Here is a 20,407-nt window from a genome sequence, read left to right as displayed (position 1 = left end):
ACGTGATTGAGATTTCTCATATAAGTAAAATTCCATTCAACGTGATATCCGATAATGTTCTTTGGATAAAACATGTTTTCTTGCTAGATCATGATAAAGTCTATGCGACAATCAGAAAATGGGACAAACCACATTCAAACCTCAGATTCAACATGATAGAAATAGGTTTTAAGTTATATGACAATTTTCAAATTGAAACTGATACAATCTTCAAGCAATAGCTATATTGAACCTGATACACAAATTAATCTGATAATCGGGATTCACTGTCATAAACTATATATCGGATTGTTATTACCCAGAATGATTGACAATCTATCTGAAATATGTAATCGGTAATAGGAAAAACCGCAACCAAATCTCGGATTCAACATCATAGAAATATTTTCTATCAAGTTCTATCTTTTTTCTTGAGCAGGGTTATCCTTTTCTCAGTGACGGATACCCCTACTACCGTTTTTTCACTTCATAAGCAGTTTATTCTAGTAAGTCTATGGGAACGACAATCACAGTACTGGGCCAGTACTGTGATTGTCAGTCATTTATCCATTCTACAACGTATTTCCGACGTCATATTCTTGACTAATTAATAACGTCAGTTAATTGATCATTTTACGACGTATTAATAAGGTTTTATTAGTGACTAATTACTGATGTTAACTATAATTCTTTGTAATAATTGACGATTTGACCTCATATAACGAATTATTGAGGTCTAGTGGACGACACCTTGCTACCTATAACTATTAATCATTATTTAAAGATTGGTTAATAAACAACATTATAAAATTAATATAATATTTTATATAATTAATACTATCAATATTTTAGAATCATCCCAGACAGTACATAATATTTATGATAAATATTTATTAATATTTATTTTTTCAAAATATATAAATATTTTACACATATTTTATATATACGAAGAAAAAAATCTTTATTTAACATATTATTAAAATATAGACTAAATATTTTATATAATATTTATGGTAAATAAAAAATAAAGATTTGTATAAGTAATATTTTGTAAATATTTATAAATATTTCATAAATATTTTTATAATATTTATGATAAATCTTTATGATTTGTCAAATCTGAGACCACAAAAATATTTATAAAATATTCGGATAATAATTTATAAAATATTTAAATAAATATTATAAATATTTTATAAATATTGCGTTCTGTCTGAGGTATAATTTAGCTTTATCAAAAGAACAGAGCAAAAACATATTTTTATAAGTTATTCTACATGTTATTTCGCATATGTAAAAATCAAGAAAAAAACTGTAAATTTATATTTATTTATAAAAATAATAGTTAATTACAAATTTCATGTTTTTCGCATCTATTGAACTGATCTATAACAAATATGTATTCATGAGCATCAAGTGTTCATGGATCATCACAAAATGCTAGGTAGCGTACGATCTTCGAAGTCAAGCAACGTCGACGGCGGTTCAGAGTTGGATGGGTGACCGCGGAAGTTAGGCAATTCCAAATGTGATTATGATGTGGTGGGTCACGATGCTTGTTGAGAAACAACGTAAATTTTTTTTTTACATTATAATTATGTTATTTCGATAGTTTTATAATGCAAGTACTGCATATATCTAGGACATGTATCCGAAATATTTTCTAAAACGTCAAAATAACGGCTTTTACTACCTGGGATAGTTATAAAAATAACGTTAAAATGTCGTCTTTATTAAATGTAATCTAAAAACCTATGTTTTGTCATAAAAATAACAATAAAATACCGTCAAATGTACGATACTAGTTTCTTGAAAATGACGTCAATAATATGAAAAGGGAGCGTCCCAGATGCGCACAGTAATAAACGGACACAGCAGGCTGAGTGAAACGGACACAGTAACAAACGGACACAGACCAAACGGACACAGTAACAAACGGACACAGTAACAAACGGACACAGTAACAAACGGACACAGTAACAAACGGACACAGTAACAAACGGACACAGTAACAAACGGACACAGTAACAAACGGACACAGTAATAAACGGACACAGTAATAAACGGACACAGACCAAATGCGCACACTGCACGTGCGCACGGATCAAATGCAATCCATGTACATTGCAAGCAGAGTAAAGTCCACATAGGTTAGCGACTTGGACGGGGTGGATGCGGGAGGGGGGCCGAAGGCCCCCTTTGCACCCCCCCCGTGTGTGTGTGTGTGTGTGTGTGTGCGTGCAAAGCATTCACTGCATCACATGGGTTTGCGACTTTCCGTGTATGCATTTGGTCTGTGCGCATGTGCAGTGTGCGCATTTGGTCTGTGTCCGTTTGTTACTGTGTCCGTTTATTACTGTGTCCGTTTATTACTGTGTCCGTTTGTTACTGTGTCCGTTTGTTACTGTGTCCGTTTGCTACTGTGTCCGTTTGTTACTGTGTCCGTTTGTTACTGTGTCCGTTTGTTACTGTGTCCGTTGATTACTGTGTCCGTTTGGTCTGTGTCCGTTTGTTACTGTGTCCGTTTCACTCAGCTTGCTGTGTCCGTTTATTACTGTGCGCATCTGGGACTCACTCTATGAAAATAGTGACGTATTTTTGACGTCAATATATGACGTCGTTAAGATGAGACAAATGTACGTCAGTTTTACGACATTTAGACGTTATTTTATCTCGACATTATGACGTCTGGTTTGTCATAAAATGATCAAAAAATGCCGTCAATTAGACGACACCTTGCTACCTGGGTAACTTGAAACTTTTCATTTTTCACGTTTCCGCTCTAGGGGAAAAATTACATGATCGATACCCTGTAAGCATGCATCATTGCCGTTGCGTATCAAAATTTTGATATACAGATATTACAACGGGTAATTATTCAGTTTAGAGGCTCGCGCTCAAATATCCATGTAATTATGCTTATTCGACGCAGTTTTGCTTCAAACGAACGAATCTGGCAGAAAAAAGCGTCGCTCTGCTTTGGGAAATGAAATATTAATCGTTTAAGTTGATGAATATTCAGGTTATGAAACCTGTCATACCGACGAAATATAATGACTTGAGCATGCAAAGCGATCATATCCTCGTGCTTCTTACCACAAGCGCATGCTTTGTCTAGCACAAGCCAGCGCGACTAAGGTAAGCAAAAATTATCTTTTTTCGCTGCGCCTGCGGAGGAGTCCGATGTGGCGGAGGACCGCCACATTATACTTTTATGATACAGAACTGGTAGTATTTTTATTTTTTTGGAGTGAGATTTAACTACAAAGAAATTAATTTAATGAAATTAATTGCACCTAGAATAGATGATATACTTGCAATATAAAGAGAGAAAATAGATAGGTTAATTGAGGCCCCTCTATAGGAAATATTAGATGCTAAGGAGAGGGTTGAGTAAATTATTTAATCTGTTCCTACTCCTGAATTAATAAATCTTCCCAGGAGATTGCTTACATCGATTCTTAAATAAAATTATAACTGTGATGAAAGAAGAAATGAAAAGATTCGATAAATCTGTCGCCAATCTGTCATCATTTATGAATACAGATCTGTTGCATATTTGGCGCAAATCTGCTGTGAGTTTACGTTGCAACATCTGTTCTCAATTTGCTGCGTGAATTTGTCATTGTATTGTTAGTGACAGGTCTGCTCTGGTGTTGCACCCAATTTGATATCATGATTTGATAACAATTTTTGCTTGCAATTGGGGCGCACTCGAGGACACAGTAGGCCATGGTTTTGGCAGCCTGATTTTGCATGAAATTTTTAGCAGTCTGCTGACAATTTGGCAGCGAATGGTTAGCTGGGTAAGAGGTCTTTGAGATATCTGATTGAAGAGTCTCATTTAAGTTTCTTGAAAATGTTATCCTTATGACATCAGCTAAATGATATCAGCTTGATGTCTCATAAAAGATATCACAATGCTGTCCGATTTTTGAGCCGTTCATGCGCGTTGTAGTTGACTCATAAATTAGATAACATTATAATATCTTGAATGAGAAATCTATTTGATATTATTTAAAAATTATCATAAAGATAATGTTTTCAAAAATAACGGTTTGCCTACAATTACTGTGCAAAAAAATGCACAAAATCTAAATTCATCGTGTACTGAACAAAAACAGAATAATAAAAACCATCTAATTAACCATTTGAACGCTTCAAAGTATTAATGCTAAAAATAGATCGCAATTTTCATCAAACTATTAAGGTTATGGAAAAAGATAAATTTAACAATATGAAACTAATAAGTAAATAAATTAATGCTATTTATTTCTAATGTTTCGCAAAATTTAATTGCTTTTATAAAAAATAATATAATTGCGTCAGTTTATAACATATAGGTATATGTAAATAATAACAAATACCCATATCGGTGAGTCAAATTGGCGTAGCAGATAGAGTACGAGGTTCGTAATCCTAAGGTCCCGGGTTCAAAACCCACCAGCGGCAAGTAAGAATAAAATAAAATAAAATAATATAATTTAAATTTAATTAATTAATAAAAATTTTTCCTAAATTTAGTATGTATTGTTGATAAAAATAATTTAAAAAAAATGAAATTTTTATTTTAAATTTTTATTTCGTCAATCATCTATCGAAGCTGCATGAAGCCTCTACTAATGATCCACAAAACATCCGCCAGTCATCCACCGAGGTTTCGTGAAGCCTCTATCAATAATCCATACAACGTCTAATAGACTTCTTTGACGACGTTTAATGGAGGTCTAATAGACGTACGCAATGCGGAACTGTGGATTTCTAATGGCTTTATATTGTACGTCTAATGGACGTCCACTGGAAGTTCAAACTTCCATGGCAGACGTCTAATGGACGTCTATTGGGGGTTTCATTTTTATGTGGGCAAACTCAAGGAGATTTTTTGAAATATATTCATCTGCACAACGACATAAAAAGAAAGAGATTCGAAACACCATTTCAAATATCCAAAGTATCTCTATGGAACTACAATACTCTAATGCTCTTAATACTAACAAAATAATGTTTTTCAGCAAAAGAGTCTAGGATGCTCAAGGAGGGGGAGGAGACTTTGATACTCACCGAAGACGACAACAAACCCTTGTGGATTACTTGGAGACCAGCAAAACATAACGGCTCTTACGTATACATCAACAACGCAATGATCCTCTCCAACCAGAGCAACGTTAAATCAACGTTAAAAGTCAAGGGCAAAACCGTGATTCAGGTATTATTTTGATTTTGTTACATTACTCATATTTTACTTGTAAAACGTTAGTAAATCTTAAATATATATACATAACTTATGTTATGTAAAAAATTATGTTCACTGTGTACAGGTTACAAAGCAATAACTGCCCCCGTTACACAAAAAGTATGTACAAGTAGACTTGTTTCACGACGGAATCGGTAAATTGCGAGTTAATCTCAATCGTTTTTATTTCTCTCGCGTTTGACCTTTCACTTTTTGACCGTTTTTTCAACAGCCACTTTAACCGTCCTGGCTTGTCGGTGGCGGCTTTTTAATGAGCTTTTAATGAGCTTTAGACGCTCACCTTGAGCCGCGAGACTATTAGGCTGATGGAGATTGCGGGCCTCGATAATGTCGAATGGCGCCTCCTGTCATTTGCACTTTCTCACGAAAGTTATCAACTCGGTTACCGATGAAACGTCCATCGCTCTTACAGCTCCTTGCAAATTAAACCCGATGTGTTAACGGTCCGATTTATAATAATCAGCGTGTCAAATTTTAAGCTATTGGAGAGAATTACGGGCAAACCCTTGTCTCGTCTTTCAATTAAACGTCGAGCCAAGAAAATATATTGTGCGGTGTGTTTGCGCAAATGCAACCAAGTGGATTCATTGAAGGTTTCGCGGGGGGACTCTATGAAATCGGAATCTTTTTCAAATATATCCGTAAATTTGTCGTCAATCCCGTATCCCTCTTCTCAACGTATCTTTTGGCCTGATTTGAGTTTTTGATTTTGTAGGGAAGACGGATCTCACTTTAGGTTGTCAGATAAATTTTTTAATCTATAGTTAAAGTACCATCATCTGATAAAAATCGCACGGAATTAGCCAAAGCTGCAACTAATCCTTTTGACGAGCTCGACTGCAGATTAATCTCTTTCTTGTTTCTTGGTAATATATTCTCATCCAAAATCCATTTCTCATAAAAAAAAATTTTCTCATCCACTTAACCCGCAAGTTTCAGTGCTCTGGCTATTATCTGTTCGTTACCAGCACATGAAAATGTCGGTCTATAAATTGCACACTGTGATGGGCAAGGAGAAGTGATTTCAATAATGAATTGGATTACCAATAACACTTTAACACTATTCTGACGTAGTATAATGCAATGTGACTGAATATAACGTAACAGTACTTGGGAACTATACGCACCCTTTACTTACGACGATCTCAAAAGTTCTCCCGAAAAACAAAAACGCCTCACGCAAGGACACGTCCGCTTGCCTACGTCGTTCTCCCTTCTCTTGACCCACACACGCACAATGCAAACAATGAGTAAGCGTGGAGGAAGACGCTCGGTCAACATTCTTGCATTTTCTTGACCTTTCTACATTTTCATACTGCGTCACCAGCGTCTCGGTAGCCTGAACGGCTCCGGGTCCTCCATACGAGGTCCCCGTGCACGCTATCGACCTTCACAACCGAGTTTTTCAACCCACGAGGTTGTTGATTACAATGTGGCTTGACGGCCACGAGCCCATGTGACTTGTGTCAAGAGACACTGGATAGCTTACATATCAAACGCCATTCAAAGAAAATTTATGTTTATCATTCCTCCTCCATGCTTTTACAATATGTTCATATAGGCTGTTGTGGCCCTTATACGGATAAAGGGTCACAGGTATTTTGGGATCGCTGCCATTACTCCTCGGGTCAGGTTTCTTGAGAGATTGTAGCCGTTTGTTGTATAACAATGGGTATATATATATATATATTTAATGTCTTGATTACACTGAGTTACACGTAATTCGTTGATATCCGTAACAAATATAGGAGAGTGAGCGACATACGTTCGTCGCTGCATACTGTGTAGCAAAGCCCGCTCGTTGTCTGTACCTCGGTGTTTATATACACCGTTTTTGGGCGTATGACCGGGGAAGGTACTTCCGCGGTCACTGGCCTTTGGACAGTGTACGTGCTTAGCCAGCGAGTGCTGGCTACGCGGATTCCACCCCAAAATCAGATGATTTTGGGTGTTAAGTCTTAGGCAACCGGGTGCATTTCCCGGGAGCGTCCCAGATGCGCACAGTAATAAACGGACACAGCAGGCTGAGTGAAACGGACACAGTAACAAACGGACACAGTAATAAACGGACACAGTAACAAACGGACACAGTAACAAACGGACACAGTAACAAACGGACACAGTAACAAACGGACACAGTAATAAACGGACACAGTAACAAACGGACACAGACCAAATGCGCACACTGCACATGCGCACACTGCACGTGCGCACGGACCAAATGCAATCCATGTACATTGCAAGCAGAGTAAAGTCCACATAGGTTAGCGACTTGGACGGGGTAGGTGCGGGAGGGGGGCCGAAGGCCCCCCTTGTACCCCCCGTGTGTGTGTGTGTGTGTGTGTGTGTGTGTGTGTGTGTGTGTGTGTGTGTGCGTGCAAAGCATTCACTGCATCACATGGGTTTGCGACTTTCCGTGTATGCATTTGGTCTGTGCGCATGTGCAGTGTGCGCATTTGGTCTGTGTCCGTTTATTACTGTGTCCGTTTATTACTGTGTTCATTTGTTACTGTGTCCGTTTGTTACTGTGTCCGTTTATTACTGTGTCCGTTTATTACTGTGTCCGTTTGTTACTGTGTCCGTTTGTTACTGTGTCCGTTTGTTACTGTGTCCGTTTGTTACTGTGTCCGTTTATTACTGTGTCCGTTTGGTCTGTGTCCGTTTGTTACTGTGTCCGTTTCACTCAGCTTGCTGTGTCCGTTTATTACTGTGCGCATCTGGGATTCACTCCATTTCCCGGTGCGACGCCCGGTATGTAGGCCGGGCGATGTCCGCGCGCGAGGTATCATGCGACACCTTCTATCGTTTGCAACATGCCGTATGTGAGTGTGATGCACTCACAACAAGGCATTTCCTACACGTTCACAATTCGAACGTCCTTCCGTAACACACTTTATTTTTCCTCCCCTATTTTTTAATAGATAAATGAAAAAATGGTAATATATTACAAAAAAAAATAGGGAACACTTTTTGTATACCGAAAATTTAGGCTATTTTCAAATTGCTGCTACTCAGCGAAAAATTATCGTAGAAACAAAATTCAAAAAGCGTTTTAAAGCTTGAAACTTTGTCTTTCAAACGCTTTTTGGCGATTTTAGTTATTTTTTTTTTTACCAACGTGGCACAATAATGAAGCTTGACTCGTTAAAACGAAAATTTTTTATGCGAATTTGCTGCGCTGCATCTCGCGTAAAAAAAATCAGAGTATTTTTGTTACTTGCGTCTTAGAGCGGATACTTTTTCCTTTAATTTGAGTGGTTGTTCATTGCTGTACGATTTTTTTTGACCGAGTTATTGAGATTTTACTAAAAAATGGTCATTTTGACTTTCATCGCTTGTTACTCGTGAACAAATCAACGTACAGCGTTTAGCAAAAAACGCTGGAAAGCTGAAAGTTGCACTTTTGAATGCTGTTATCAATTTTTTCACAGATTTACTTTTTCTGACAACAAATTGCGTTCAAATATTACGTAAAAAATCGCATATTTTACGGTTTTCATTTAGTTCAAGGTATTGTTGTGAAGAAAGATCCAATCACATTGCTAAAGCAAAGCTTTAGAGTACGATTACTCCCCGGTAATAAGCACTAACGTTCATGAAATAAAACATTTGTATTCCACGTGTTTATTTTTCTTGAAATTGCTGAAATTGCTTAAAACGTTTTTTCAACAATTTTTCTACACCCTTTTGACCAAGTTACAAAGTCAACCTTACATTTCTTTTTAAATGACGTTTACTGCCGGCATTAGCGTTATCCAATGTTCACCACGTGGAAGATGCCGGTCGGATTGTGCACATCGCACGCGCGCGCGTGTGCGTGTGTGTATATGTGTTTCACAGCAAAGATAAGAACTTCGCGGTTCGTCATGCGCGCGCTTGCGGCTGTTCCTTGCGACTTCTTAAATGTTGTTTTATGTTGTTTCAAATGCGTTCAAATGTCTACGCGGCATTTTGAAACTTTTGTATTAAGCTCAATACTCCACGAGAATCGTCTGTGTATTTGTTAAAACATTTGTTTTAAAGCTTCTATACATAATCATTACATGTAAACATTACGAGCACGCACTTATTCACATACATACCGTAATGTTTACAAGTAATGTTTACGTACAAAGACACTTTGAAATAAATGTTCAGTACACAGACGATTTTCGGGCTCTCTTAAGGGGGATCCTGCTTTAGAAGGATCAAAAAATCGATTTTTTTATTGCTTAAATCTATACCTAATATATCTAAGAATATGTACCCAAAGTTATAGAGGCTAATTTGCATTATTTTTGAAGATACAGTACTGAAAGCGGTGGGGCGTCGAGTAGGTATGCGAGCGTTCGGGCAGACTGAAGCGCGCGCACCCCTCCCCTCGATTTACTACTCCGAATTTTATACCTTCAAAAGATTCAACGGTTGTCCGGAACAATATTTTAAGTACGTAGTAGTGCCGTGTCGAGCAATAGTACGGATTATAAAGGTATATAATACCTCTCTGTGTATGTGCTTCTACTGAACTGCTTCTAGCGTCAACGGTTAGTTTTGCTCTGACTCTTGGCGAGTGCTCATCACAAGAATATCATGACAAGTTATCCTAAAGATAGAAAAAAGCTATAATGGCAACGGTGGATCATTATTGTTCAAGTGATAAATCTCCTCGCCATGAGAATTGTTCGATAGGCGCCGACAGCTGGTGTGAATGGCACAAAGCTGAAGCCACGAATCAACTTGCATCTTTCAAGCATCCTGCCAGATTAATTGATGAAAACGTCGAGGAACACATTCGCCCAATCTATAAAGAGCTTTTAAATAACGAACTTTTAACGCAATGCTTAGGCGGGTACACGCAAAATTCAAACGAATCTTTCAACTCGGCTGTCTGGCGCATGAGCCCGAAACATCTAAATTCTGGCCAAAAAGTCGTTGAAATAGCTGCGTACATGGCTGCAGAAATGTTCAACGAAGGATATTCTGCAGTTCTGAGTACAATGCAGTTGCTCGACTTGAAAGTCGGCCAGCATGCAAGATGTTTGGGGATAACGTCGATACGCAATGGATCGAGAGGGAAAACAGGCGTCAGTCTTTTTCCAGCAAGGAAGCTCGCACGGCCCGTAGACTTGAGCAAATTCACCAAAACGAGTTTTTTGAGGAAGCTGAAGGTTTACTTTATGGAGCAGGAATAGCTGATTAGCGTATTATTACTGTAAGTAATCGAAAATTAATATTTTTTCTGATCAAAAACTTTGAAGCGCGTTTTCTCGAGTTTTCATTTTTACAATTATTATAAACTGGTGGGCGTGATTGCAAGAAAAGCAGACGATCAATCAAAACAAACCAAAGTTTGTCAGCTTCAGTTTTGTATCCTTTTCTATTTAAATTAAAAATTTGTGAAAAAAAATTTTTTAACAACTTTTATAGCAAGTTAAAGTGATTTTTTTTTCCCAAAAAGCATGTTTTTTTCTCAAACTTAGAGTAATTTTAAATTTCACAATTATTTCGGGTTTTTCTTAGTTTACTTAAAAGAAAAATGTATAAAAATTAAAATTTTAATTAATTTTTTTGTTTCAGACAAAAATTACGACCTGCACCTTTTCCACCAATAGGAGACTTCAATTGTGAGGTGCTCTACAAATGTGCACCTAAATCGACTGCATTTGATTATTTCTTGTTGAAAAAATTTTGTTATAATGTTCAAATGTATATGAAAATATCCCAAAAAGTTCGCTATACTTGGTTATTTTTTTCCATCTTAAAAAAATTCTCAAAAAAACGCTTTTTTAGGTCTCCTAAAGCAGGATCCCCCCTTAAACAATTACGAATCGTTTGTTCAGATACGTTATGTAAATGAAATTTATTGCGAATATTTCTTGCAGTAATTTTCCGTCTTTGCAAAGCGTAGCGAACGGTGTCTTGATCTTGTCGGATCGTAATTATTCGACAACGACCAATGTCTTCGGTCTTGTAAAACGTCCTGTCTCTTGATATCGTGACCAAACTCTACTCACTACAAAGATAGACACACCAACATGATGCGCTACATGACACAACCTTCAAGAAGTGCGATTATTTGTGCAACTTCTGTTACAGGCAAATGTCTACTCGTCATTTTGAAAATTTTGTATACGAGCTCAATACACTACGAGAGTCGTCTGTGTACTGAACATTTATTTCAAAGTCTCTTTGTACGTACATTACTTATGAATAATACGATATGTATGTGGGTAAGTGCGTACTCATAATGTTTACATGTAATGTTTATGTATAGAAGCTTTAAAACAAATGTTTTAACAAACACACAGATGATTTTCGTGGAGTATTGAGCTTGTATACGAAATTTTTAAAATGCCGCGTAGACATTTGAACGTATTTGAAACAACATAAAACAACATTTAAAAAGTCGCAAGAGACAGCCGCGAGCGCGCGCGTGACGAACCGCGAGGTTCTTACCTTTGCTGTGAAACACATACACATGCACACACGCACACGCGCGCGCATGCGATGTGCACAATCCGACCGGCATCTTCCACGTGGTGCACATTGGATAACGCTAATGCCGGCGGTAAGCGTCATTTAAAAAGAAATGTAAAGTTGACTTTGTAACTTGGTCAAAAGGGTGTAGAAAAATTGTTAAAAAAAACGTTTTAAGCAATTTGAACAATTTCAAGAATGATAAACACGTGGAATACAAATGTTTTATTTCATGAACGTTAGTGTTTATTACTGAGCAGTAATCTATATAAATAAAAATGTAAAATGTATGTTACTCATCTAAGATCTCCGTAAGTTATTCACCGATTGCTTTGAAATTTTGACACAACGTTGCTTTCGTTACCGGTCATGTTCTTATGGGGTCTGTTTATGGAAATACGTGTGTTTCAAAAATGCTGGACATAATTTAATTTTAAACAATATTTTTTTAATGATATTTTTTTGAAATTTTGACATAACGTTGTATTCGTATACGCGAGTTTTCTTATGGGGTCAGTTTTTGGTTATACCGGTTGTTTAAAAAATGAGGGTCATAATTTAATTTTAAACAACATTTTTTAAATGATATTTTTTTGTAATTTTGACACAACGTTGTATTCGTAAGCGGCAGTGTTTTTATGGGATCTGATTTTGGAAATACCGTGTGTTACAAAAATGATGGCCATAAGATTATTTTGTTAATTTTAAACAATATTTTTAAAATATTTTTTTGTAATTTTGACACAATGTTGTATTCATAACCGGGAGTGTTTTTATGGTGTCTGATTTATGAAATACCGTGTGTTTAAAAAATGATGGTCATAATTAAATTTTTTAAATTTAAAACAATATTTTTAAAATTATATTTTTTGGAAATTTTGAAACAACGTTGTATTCGTAATCGGAAGTGTTTTTATGTGGTTTAGTTTTGGAAATACGTGTGTTTCAAAAATGATGGTCATAATTCAATTTTGTTAATTTTAAACAATATTTTTTAAATGATATTTAAAGAGAGTGTGTGAGTGTGTGTGTTTTAATTAAATATGAGAGTGAGAGAGAGAGAGAGAGAGAGAGAGAGAGAGAGAGAGAGAGAGAGATTGATTGATTGATCTTTTATTAGCTTTCTCAGCTATTTTCAATACATATGTTCGGAATCGCCTGGAATGTTTCTCGTTTCTTTGGGACGCTCAGAGAGTGATATGCGGCTGGATCATATTCGTGGCCACGCGAGAGACGGGTGATCGCGAATGCGTGTTTAAGAGATGTACGGAGGTAAACCCAGCACGTCCGGGCGACGCGAAGACGCGTGAGCGCGGGCTGTAAGCAGCCAGTCTGTCTCCGATCGACTTACAGGCACGTTGCAATCTTCGATTATTAGTTCACGTGAACTTACAATCAAAATTACTTTTCGGACGAGCACTTGCTCTCGGTCGCGACAGTGCGCAACGACGTCGTTGCACACTTACGCAACGTCATTTCTTCTGTTGTTTTGTGTAAATTTGAAGTGTACGTTATCAAGATAATTTATACGTTGGTTTTTTTTTGTGTGTGTAATACACTGCGTAATTTCTTGCACAACCCTGCCTCCCTTCCACGACGCTCACGCGCTATCGAAACAGCCTCTGACAACATATATATACAATTTTATGCTACATCATTAAAAACAAACTCTTTTAGCATTCGTTTAAACATTTCTAAACGATTACAATGTTTAACTTCGTGTGGTAATGCGTTGTACATTAACACACCCTCATAAAATAAACTTTTTTGCGCGTTTCTTGTTTTTCGAAATTCAATAACAATATCCCCTGTCTGCCTAGTTTTGCGTTCTCCCTCTACTATTCTAAGTCTATTACTAAATTGCTCCAGCATCATATTATTTAAGATTTTAAAAATAAATATGCACATATTGTAATACAGCCTTTGTCTTATGGTCATAAATTGCAACGCTTGGTGCATACATTTAACTTTGGTACGTTTGTCACATTGCAATATGACTCTCATAGCTCTATTTTGCGCTATTTGGAGCCTACTTAACTGTGTATCTCCCATATCTATTAATAGCGTTGCACAATACTCAAAGTGAGGTGCTATAATTGTCTTGTATATTGTACATCTAGTGTACGCCGAGATAAAGTTCCCTATTCTATTTAAAAAACTTATTTTTTTCTCTGTTTTCTTTAGCATGTAATCACAGTGACCGCTGAATCTAAGTCTATCATCAATAATTATGCCCAAGTACTTTATTATTTCTACGCGCTCAATCTCATTTCGATCCAAACATCTCACAATAGTATTGTCTCTCAATTCTTTTCTTATACCTCTAACTAACATATATTTTGTTTTCCCCGCATTCATCTTCAATTTATTAATCTTCATCCATTCCTCCACTGCGTTAAATGCAATATTCAATTTCCTCTTTATCTCCGCACTACTCTCACCTGTTACATATATTAACGTATCGTCCGCAAACATTTTTATATTACACACATCCGAGCAAACGTTAACAATATCATTCATATATATTATAAACAACAATGGGCCCAATACCGAACCCTGTGGCACTCCGTATTCCGTAGTCAGTATCTTAGACCATCTATCATTAAATTGAACTTGTTGCATTCTATCTTTTAAGTACGACCTAAACCATTCTAGAACTGTTCCTGTAATACCATACTGGTATAATTTCTCTAATAATCTTCCTCTATCAATTGTCTCGAAAGCCCGTTTAAGATCTACAAAAATAACTCCTACTATTTGTCTCTCACTAATAATCAATTTCCATTCATCTATAACTGTTTGAATTGCTGTTTCACACGAATAATTTTTCCTAAAGCCCGACTGATGTTTCGTTATAATGTTATTACTTTCTAGGTAGGCCTCAATTTGCTTTTTAACTATTATCTCTAATACTTTTTCATATATTGGTAATATATTAATAGGCCTATAATCACTTACCCTCTTAGGTTTCTCTACTTTTGGTATTGGAATTATCGTGGATGTTTTCCACTCTTTCAAGAAACAACCCTCACTCAATGACTTATTTATTATATCACAATATTCCTCTTCTATGACACAAAATACCGTTTTTAATATATCGCTAGTTATTCTTTCTTCTGTACCTTTCTTTTTTGGTAATTCCCTAATGATTTTTCTTACTTGTTCTGTCGTAATTGATTCAAATTTTTCTAGCTCTCCCATCTTTTTAATACAATAAATAGTTCTCTTATTTGTGCTCGTTGTATAATTCTTATCTATAGATTTTATTATGTCTTTAATACTTTGTATATAATATAAGTTAAATTTATCAGCTATATCACACTCTATATTATTGTCTAATATTTCAACATCTATTTTTCCTACAACTTTCGCGCCTATTGGTCCTCCTCTAATAATTTCTTTTAATGATTTCCACATAGTTGTGGGATTGTTACTATTATGATCAATCATGTTTTTATAATATTCTTTTTTCTTTGTTCTAATTAAACTCACTACTGCATTTCTTTCTATTTTAAATTGTTGCCAGTTTTGTTCTGTGCTATCGTACAGTGCTTTTCTATAAGTTTTATCTCTTCTAGTCGCTAGCTCTTCTATTTTCTTTGAATACCATTTTTTTCCTTTCCATATTTTCGGTATTCTAAAAATTTTCTTAGATGCTGAGATGTCTAGCGCATCTACAATACTATTAATTAAATTCTCTGCCTTTACATTAATATCTAACTCATTAATGTCTAAATCATATTTTTTTTCTAAATTACTCTCCACTAGCTTAATAAACTCATCCGCATTATATCTACTATAATCCCTGCCACTGAATTCTTTATATTTATTTACAATCTTGTTCGTATTTATCACAACTTTTATCCACGCATGATTCGTTATCTTAGGTTCGTACTTGACTTCTACATTTATATCTTTATTCGCAAAAACTAGATCTATAATTGTTTTACTATTTTCGGTAACTCGCGTTGGTTTATCCACATACTGCTTCATACCTAGACTTTGCATAGTCGTTAGTAGTTTATTTGTATAATAAGAGTCTGTCATACAATCTATATTAAAGTCTCCTAATATTATACACTCTTCTTTTATCGTTATTTCTTCTACTATCTCCTCTAAGAATCCTATAAACTCTCCATGTGACGCACTCGGTGAATGATATATTACCATTAACACTCCTTTAAACAATTTCTCTTTTACTTCTATTGCAACGCACCACACAATCCTTTCTAATTTTTTCAATACTACTATTTCATACTTGATATCGTCTCTTACATACAGAGCAACCCCCCCTGTATTTCTATTTTCCGCGTCGCATCTAACCACACTGTATCCCGGTACACTTATTTCACTGTCTTCAATTTCCGCAATCAGTCTCGACTCCGACAATGCAATAACTGCCGGATTTAATTTCTTTCTAATCTGATGTTGTATCTCGTCCTTATGTGCTATTAAACTTTGCGCGTTTGTATATATTATCTGATCCTCTTCTTTCTGTAATTGCTATTTTTTGGCCGGGAAAGACGAGTAGAGACGGGAAGAGACGGCGAGAGACCAGGAGAGACGGGGAGAGACCGGGAGAGACGGGGAGAGACCGGAAGAGACGGGAGAGGCGAAGAATGTTTTTATTGTGTTTAAATTAAAGTAATAAGAAAAATAAAGATGGCTGTTATTTTATTTAAAAAAGGGAACTTATTTAAAACACTTTTTTGAATGGATTTCTAAATCCATGGCAGCTTTTAGAAAAAAAAAAGTTAGAAGTACGTGAATAAATGAATATTAGATTTATTAAAGATAGATAATGCTTATTCAAAAATAAAATAAAAAAAGCAACAGTAAAGCAAGACTCTTGAAAGTTAAACAACAAAAGCAAAGAAAATTTGAAAAAAACGTAGCATAAGAATAGAGAGCCACAGCAACGCGTGGCAGGGCATAGCTAGTCGTACTGTTACGTTCGATGAAAATTTTCACCTATTTCATCTCACGTCGCGCACCGCGCTCTCGCGTGCTCCGCCGGAGCACCCGTCTCATCGAGCGCTTCCCTCCCCACGAAATCAGACGCGCTGGGTATTAGCGCGTACACCCTACGCTTATACTCTTTTATTAAATTTTATTATTATTGCGTACGTGATTATTACTCCCAGTGTCAAAGCTCAAATCCATCGAATCATGCCGCGTATAGTTAAAAATTTCGTTAAAAAAGTAATATTCTTTCGTCACCTTTCTATTTGCTATTAACGACAAGGTGCATCCGCTACCCCTCAACTCCCTTGTTAATTAATAATACTGCAATCCGTCGCAGTCATGCTATAACTCTTTCACATTATTAACAACCTGGAGTAATGTAAATATTTTTCAACCATGCGGTTCACGCGTGACACCCTCGCGCTGCCGAAGAGTTGGTCCAGCCACGGAGCGCGTGTACCAAGTGGGATAGCAATAGCTCGAGCATTATTCCAATCGGGAAGTATGAATGAGATAGCATGAGTAAAGTAATTACGAAGGTATGCGGTTTAATTACTCCGCTCACAGAGGTGATAGGAGGAAGGCGAAGGAAGCATTCAAACGCTAACCACCCTGGCTACCTCTTGACCGAAGTTTATAATGATCCGAATAAAAATTAGAAACCATAAAATTTCAAAAATAATAGCTATTTGTCGCGGAATTTTCCATGGATTTGAGCTTCCCTACACCCGCGTACCCCTAGGACCCCCTAGTTTTGGGGTATATAAGGAGCGCGAGATCCTCAGGAAGCAGCATTTTCGCTCATATAACGAGTCGCGCTGCCAGTAGGCATAAACGTTACTCTGCAGGAAAGAAGTGCTATCCGTGGAATAATTATTAGCCTTCGTGTTCTTACAATTAAGACTCCTACCAAGTATACGACATTGTGACCATTAAATTCTTGATAGAATTTAACGAGAACCAAACAGTGCGTAAGTAACATCTCCTTTATCTACAAACGCCGTAAAATTCATTCTTATAAATTATCAAGTGTAAGCTCACTCTACTTTATTTAAAACAAAGTTTTTTTGTGTTCAATATAATTATTTAACAAAAATTATAATAAAAATTATACTTAGTGACTAAAAAGAAAATTTCTTACTTGTATTACCTTATTGTGCGCGAGAATTATTAAATTAAGTGGGGCAAAAATACGGGGCAAACCATCCTCGGTGCTCCCAAAAACATTCTGAAGCAAAACAGCGACTTCCCTGAATCCTCATCCTGGAAGCAGGGCGCTACGACTCAGGCGCCTGCTTCCTCCCTGAACTTCAAGCCAGGGGCGCCTACCGGGGCGCTTAAGTTAGGAGGTGTCCAGGGGACAACGGGCGCCTATTAATTAAGGCGCTTTTCACCCCCTACGTCGTTCCTCCACCTAACTGTGCACCACAGGGCAGCCCATAGGGCGCTCTCCGTCACAAACGCCCCATCTTTCCTTAGCGTGGGATTTGTTGCGTCCTCCCTGGGCGCTCCCCCCTCACGCTCTCTACACCTTGTCGCAAATTGCACGCTCTTCCTCTCACTAGCATCCGAAAAGTACCCACAAAAGAAAAGAGGTACTCTCCTTTTTTTATTTTTTGCCTAAACTCATTTCCTAAAAGCACCGCGTCGTACTAAGAACCGCGTCGTTCACGTGGCAGGCAGTAACTAGGCGAGTAATAACAATAACTATCATTGATCTCTCTCTCTCTCTCTGTTCACGTACTCTCGGTCCGCGTCCGTGTGAAACGGAACAAAACAAGTAAGAATAGAATCCGAGTCGATCTCTCACATATATTCCGTGGGATGGTACGGACTGCCCGCTAGGGCGCTTATCCCCCGCCCTCCCCTCCTTATTCCATGGGCAATGGGCTCGCCTATTTGGGCGCTTTACCCCCACGGTCTCATACAATTACAAACTTGGCAGATTGACTCGATTTCTCATCTAACCCAGCAAAATTACCCCGATTAAAACATTTCTTAAAAACTAAAAGAAAGGGAAATAAATATTAACAGAGAGAAAGAGAGGAACATTACACAAATTACATGACTCTTACCACACTCGCTTATTAAAAATTACCTGCCTGACACGTGTCTTTTATATAATCATGGGTTCTTTTAATAAATACGGTTTACAACCTAACAGTGCGATATCATGCCACGGTCTCGCCGAGGGGGAAGGAAGCGGCAGATCAAGCGGTTAAAATGGCGTCTCATCGAGGCTGGAACGTTCGATCCACGCATCTTCGATCGACCTCCGCCCCCCGACGCCTCCCCGAGACGCCACGGATCACCGGGGCCGTTTGAGCTGCCACCTCCACAGCCTACCCCCTGCACCCGACTAGGCACCGCCCTGCCATATCGCACCACCACCAAACCCCGCTCCCTTCAGGCGCCCGCCGCCCCGGCTATCCCCGGGGACCGACACCGCCTCTATACGAGCTCCCACACGTCCCGCAAAGGTGGACCGCCAAGCCCGTCCACCCCTGCGGCAAGGCCCCCGCATAACTAGCAACGAGGCCTTCGTCGGGTCGCTCCCGAAATTTGCCTTATCCGGCAAGGCGACCCCTCGATCCATAGAAGTTTATCAGAGGCTTCTCAAGCCCCTCGAAGGAGCACCACCTCTTAAACGAGGAAAACAAGCGGGAGAACAGTAATAAAAATAATAAAAGAAAATATATATATATTCTATAACCGGATCCAATTTTTTTCTTTTTACCCACAAACTCACAAACAGTTACGCTCCTGGGGAACCACTTACGCTCGGCCCCGGTCACTTCCCCCCTCCCCCAGGACGTAACAGTACTATAAAACTTTGCTTTAGCGATGTGATTGAATCTTTCTTTACAACAGTACCTTGAACTAAATAAAAACCGTAAAATATGCGATTTTTTATGTAATATTTGAACGCGATTTGTTGTTAGAAAAAGTAAATCTGTGAAAAAATTGATAACAGCATTCAAAAGTGCAAACTTTCAGCTTTCCAGCGTTTTTTTGCTGAGCGCTGTACGTTGATTTGTTCACGAGTAACAAGCGATGAAAGTCAAAATGACCATTTTTTATTAAAATCTCAATTACTCGGTTAAAAAAAAATTGTACAGCAATAAACAACTACTCAAATTAAAGGGAAAAGTTTCCGCTCTAAGATGCAAGTAACAAAAATACTCTATGATTTTTTTTACGCAAGATGCAGCGCAGCAAATTCGCATAAAAAATTTTTATTTTAACGGGTCAAGCTTTATTATTGTGCCACGTTGGTAAAAAAAAAAGATAACTAAAATCGTCAAAAAGCGTTTGAAAGAAGAGATTTCAAACTTTAAAACGCTTTTTGGATTTTGTTTCTACGATTTTTTTGTTGAATTGCAGCAGTTTGAAGATATCCTCAATTTTTGATATATAAAAAGTGTTCTTTATTTTTTTTTGAGTAGTGTACAACCAACTATTTACATTTTACACAATACCTTAGTTAATAATATAATCAATATTTTTAAGTCGAAACTTTACGATTATACTTATATTCATCAAAGTATTGTTTATTAACTTTTAAATTCAAAATTGAAAATATTTACTATTGAAAGAAAAAATTGGTTGCCGTAACAAAAAATTGACTACTACATCCAATTTAAATAATAAAATATGCCATATTTTATTATTTAAATTGGATGTAGTAGTCAATTTTTTCTTTCAATAGTTTTGCTATATTTAATAATTCGACAACTTGTTTATTTATTTCAT

General features: G+C 37.1%; 1 protein-coding gene and 1 long non-coding RNA gene across 8 annotated transcripts in view; both read left to right on the top strand.

Annotated features, from left to right (window-relative positions):
• Nucleotides 1-20,407, top strand: part of LOC105836032 (fasciclin-1) — a 154,451-nt gene that overhangs the window by 8,097 nt on the left and 125,947 nt on the right. For 6 of the 7 annotated variants that reach the window (XR_004963832.1, XM_036288855.1, XM_036288858.1 and 3 more), the window contains one exon: nt 4,992-5,185. Coding sequence is in view for 6 of the 7 variants with exons in the window: in XM_036288855.1 (XP_036144748.1) it covers nt 4,992-5,185 (194 nt within the window). In the remaining variant the exon portion in view is untranslated. Of the gene's footprint in view, nt 1-3,001; nt 3,118-4,991; nt 5,186-20,407 lie in introns of all 7 variants that reach the window. The other variant, XM_036288857.1, reaches the window with a different exon arrangement.
• LOC118646291 lies at nt 12,092-19,920 on the top strand. The gene is made up of 2 exons (XR_004963833.1): nt 12,092-13,195; nt 18,819-19,920. It is a non-coding gene; the product is annotated as an uncharacterized LOC118646291 (long non-coding RNA).

This window comes from Monomorium pharaonis, chromosome 6 (assembly GCF_013373865.1).
Source record: "Monomorium pharaonis isolate MP-MQ-018 chromosome 6, ASM1337386v2, whole genome shotgun sequence".
NCBI classification, from domain to species: Eukaryota; Metazoa; Arthropoda; class Insecta; order Hymenoptera; family Formicidae; genus Monomorium; species Monomorium pharaonis.
Note: the sequence above shows the minus strand (reverse complement) of the source record. Positions and strands in the feature narration are given on the sequence as shown.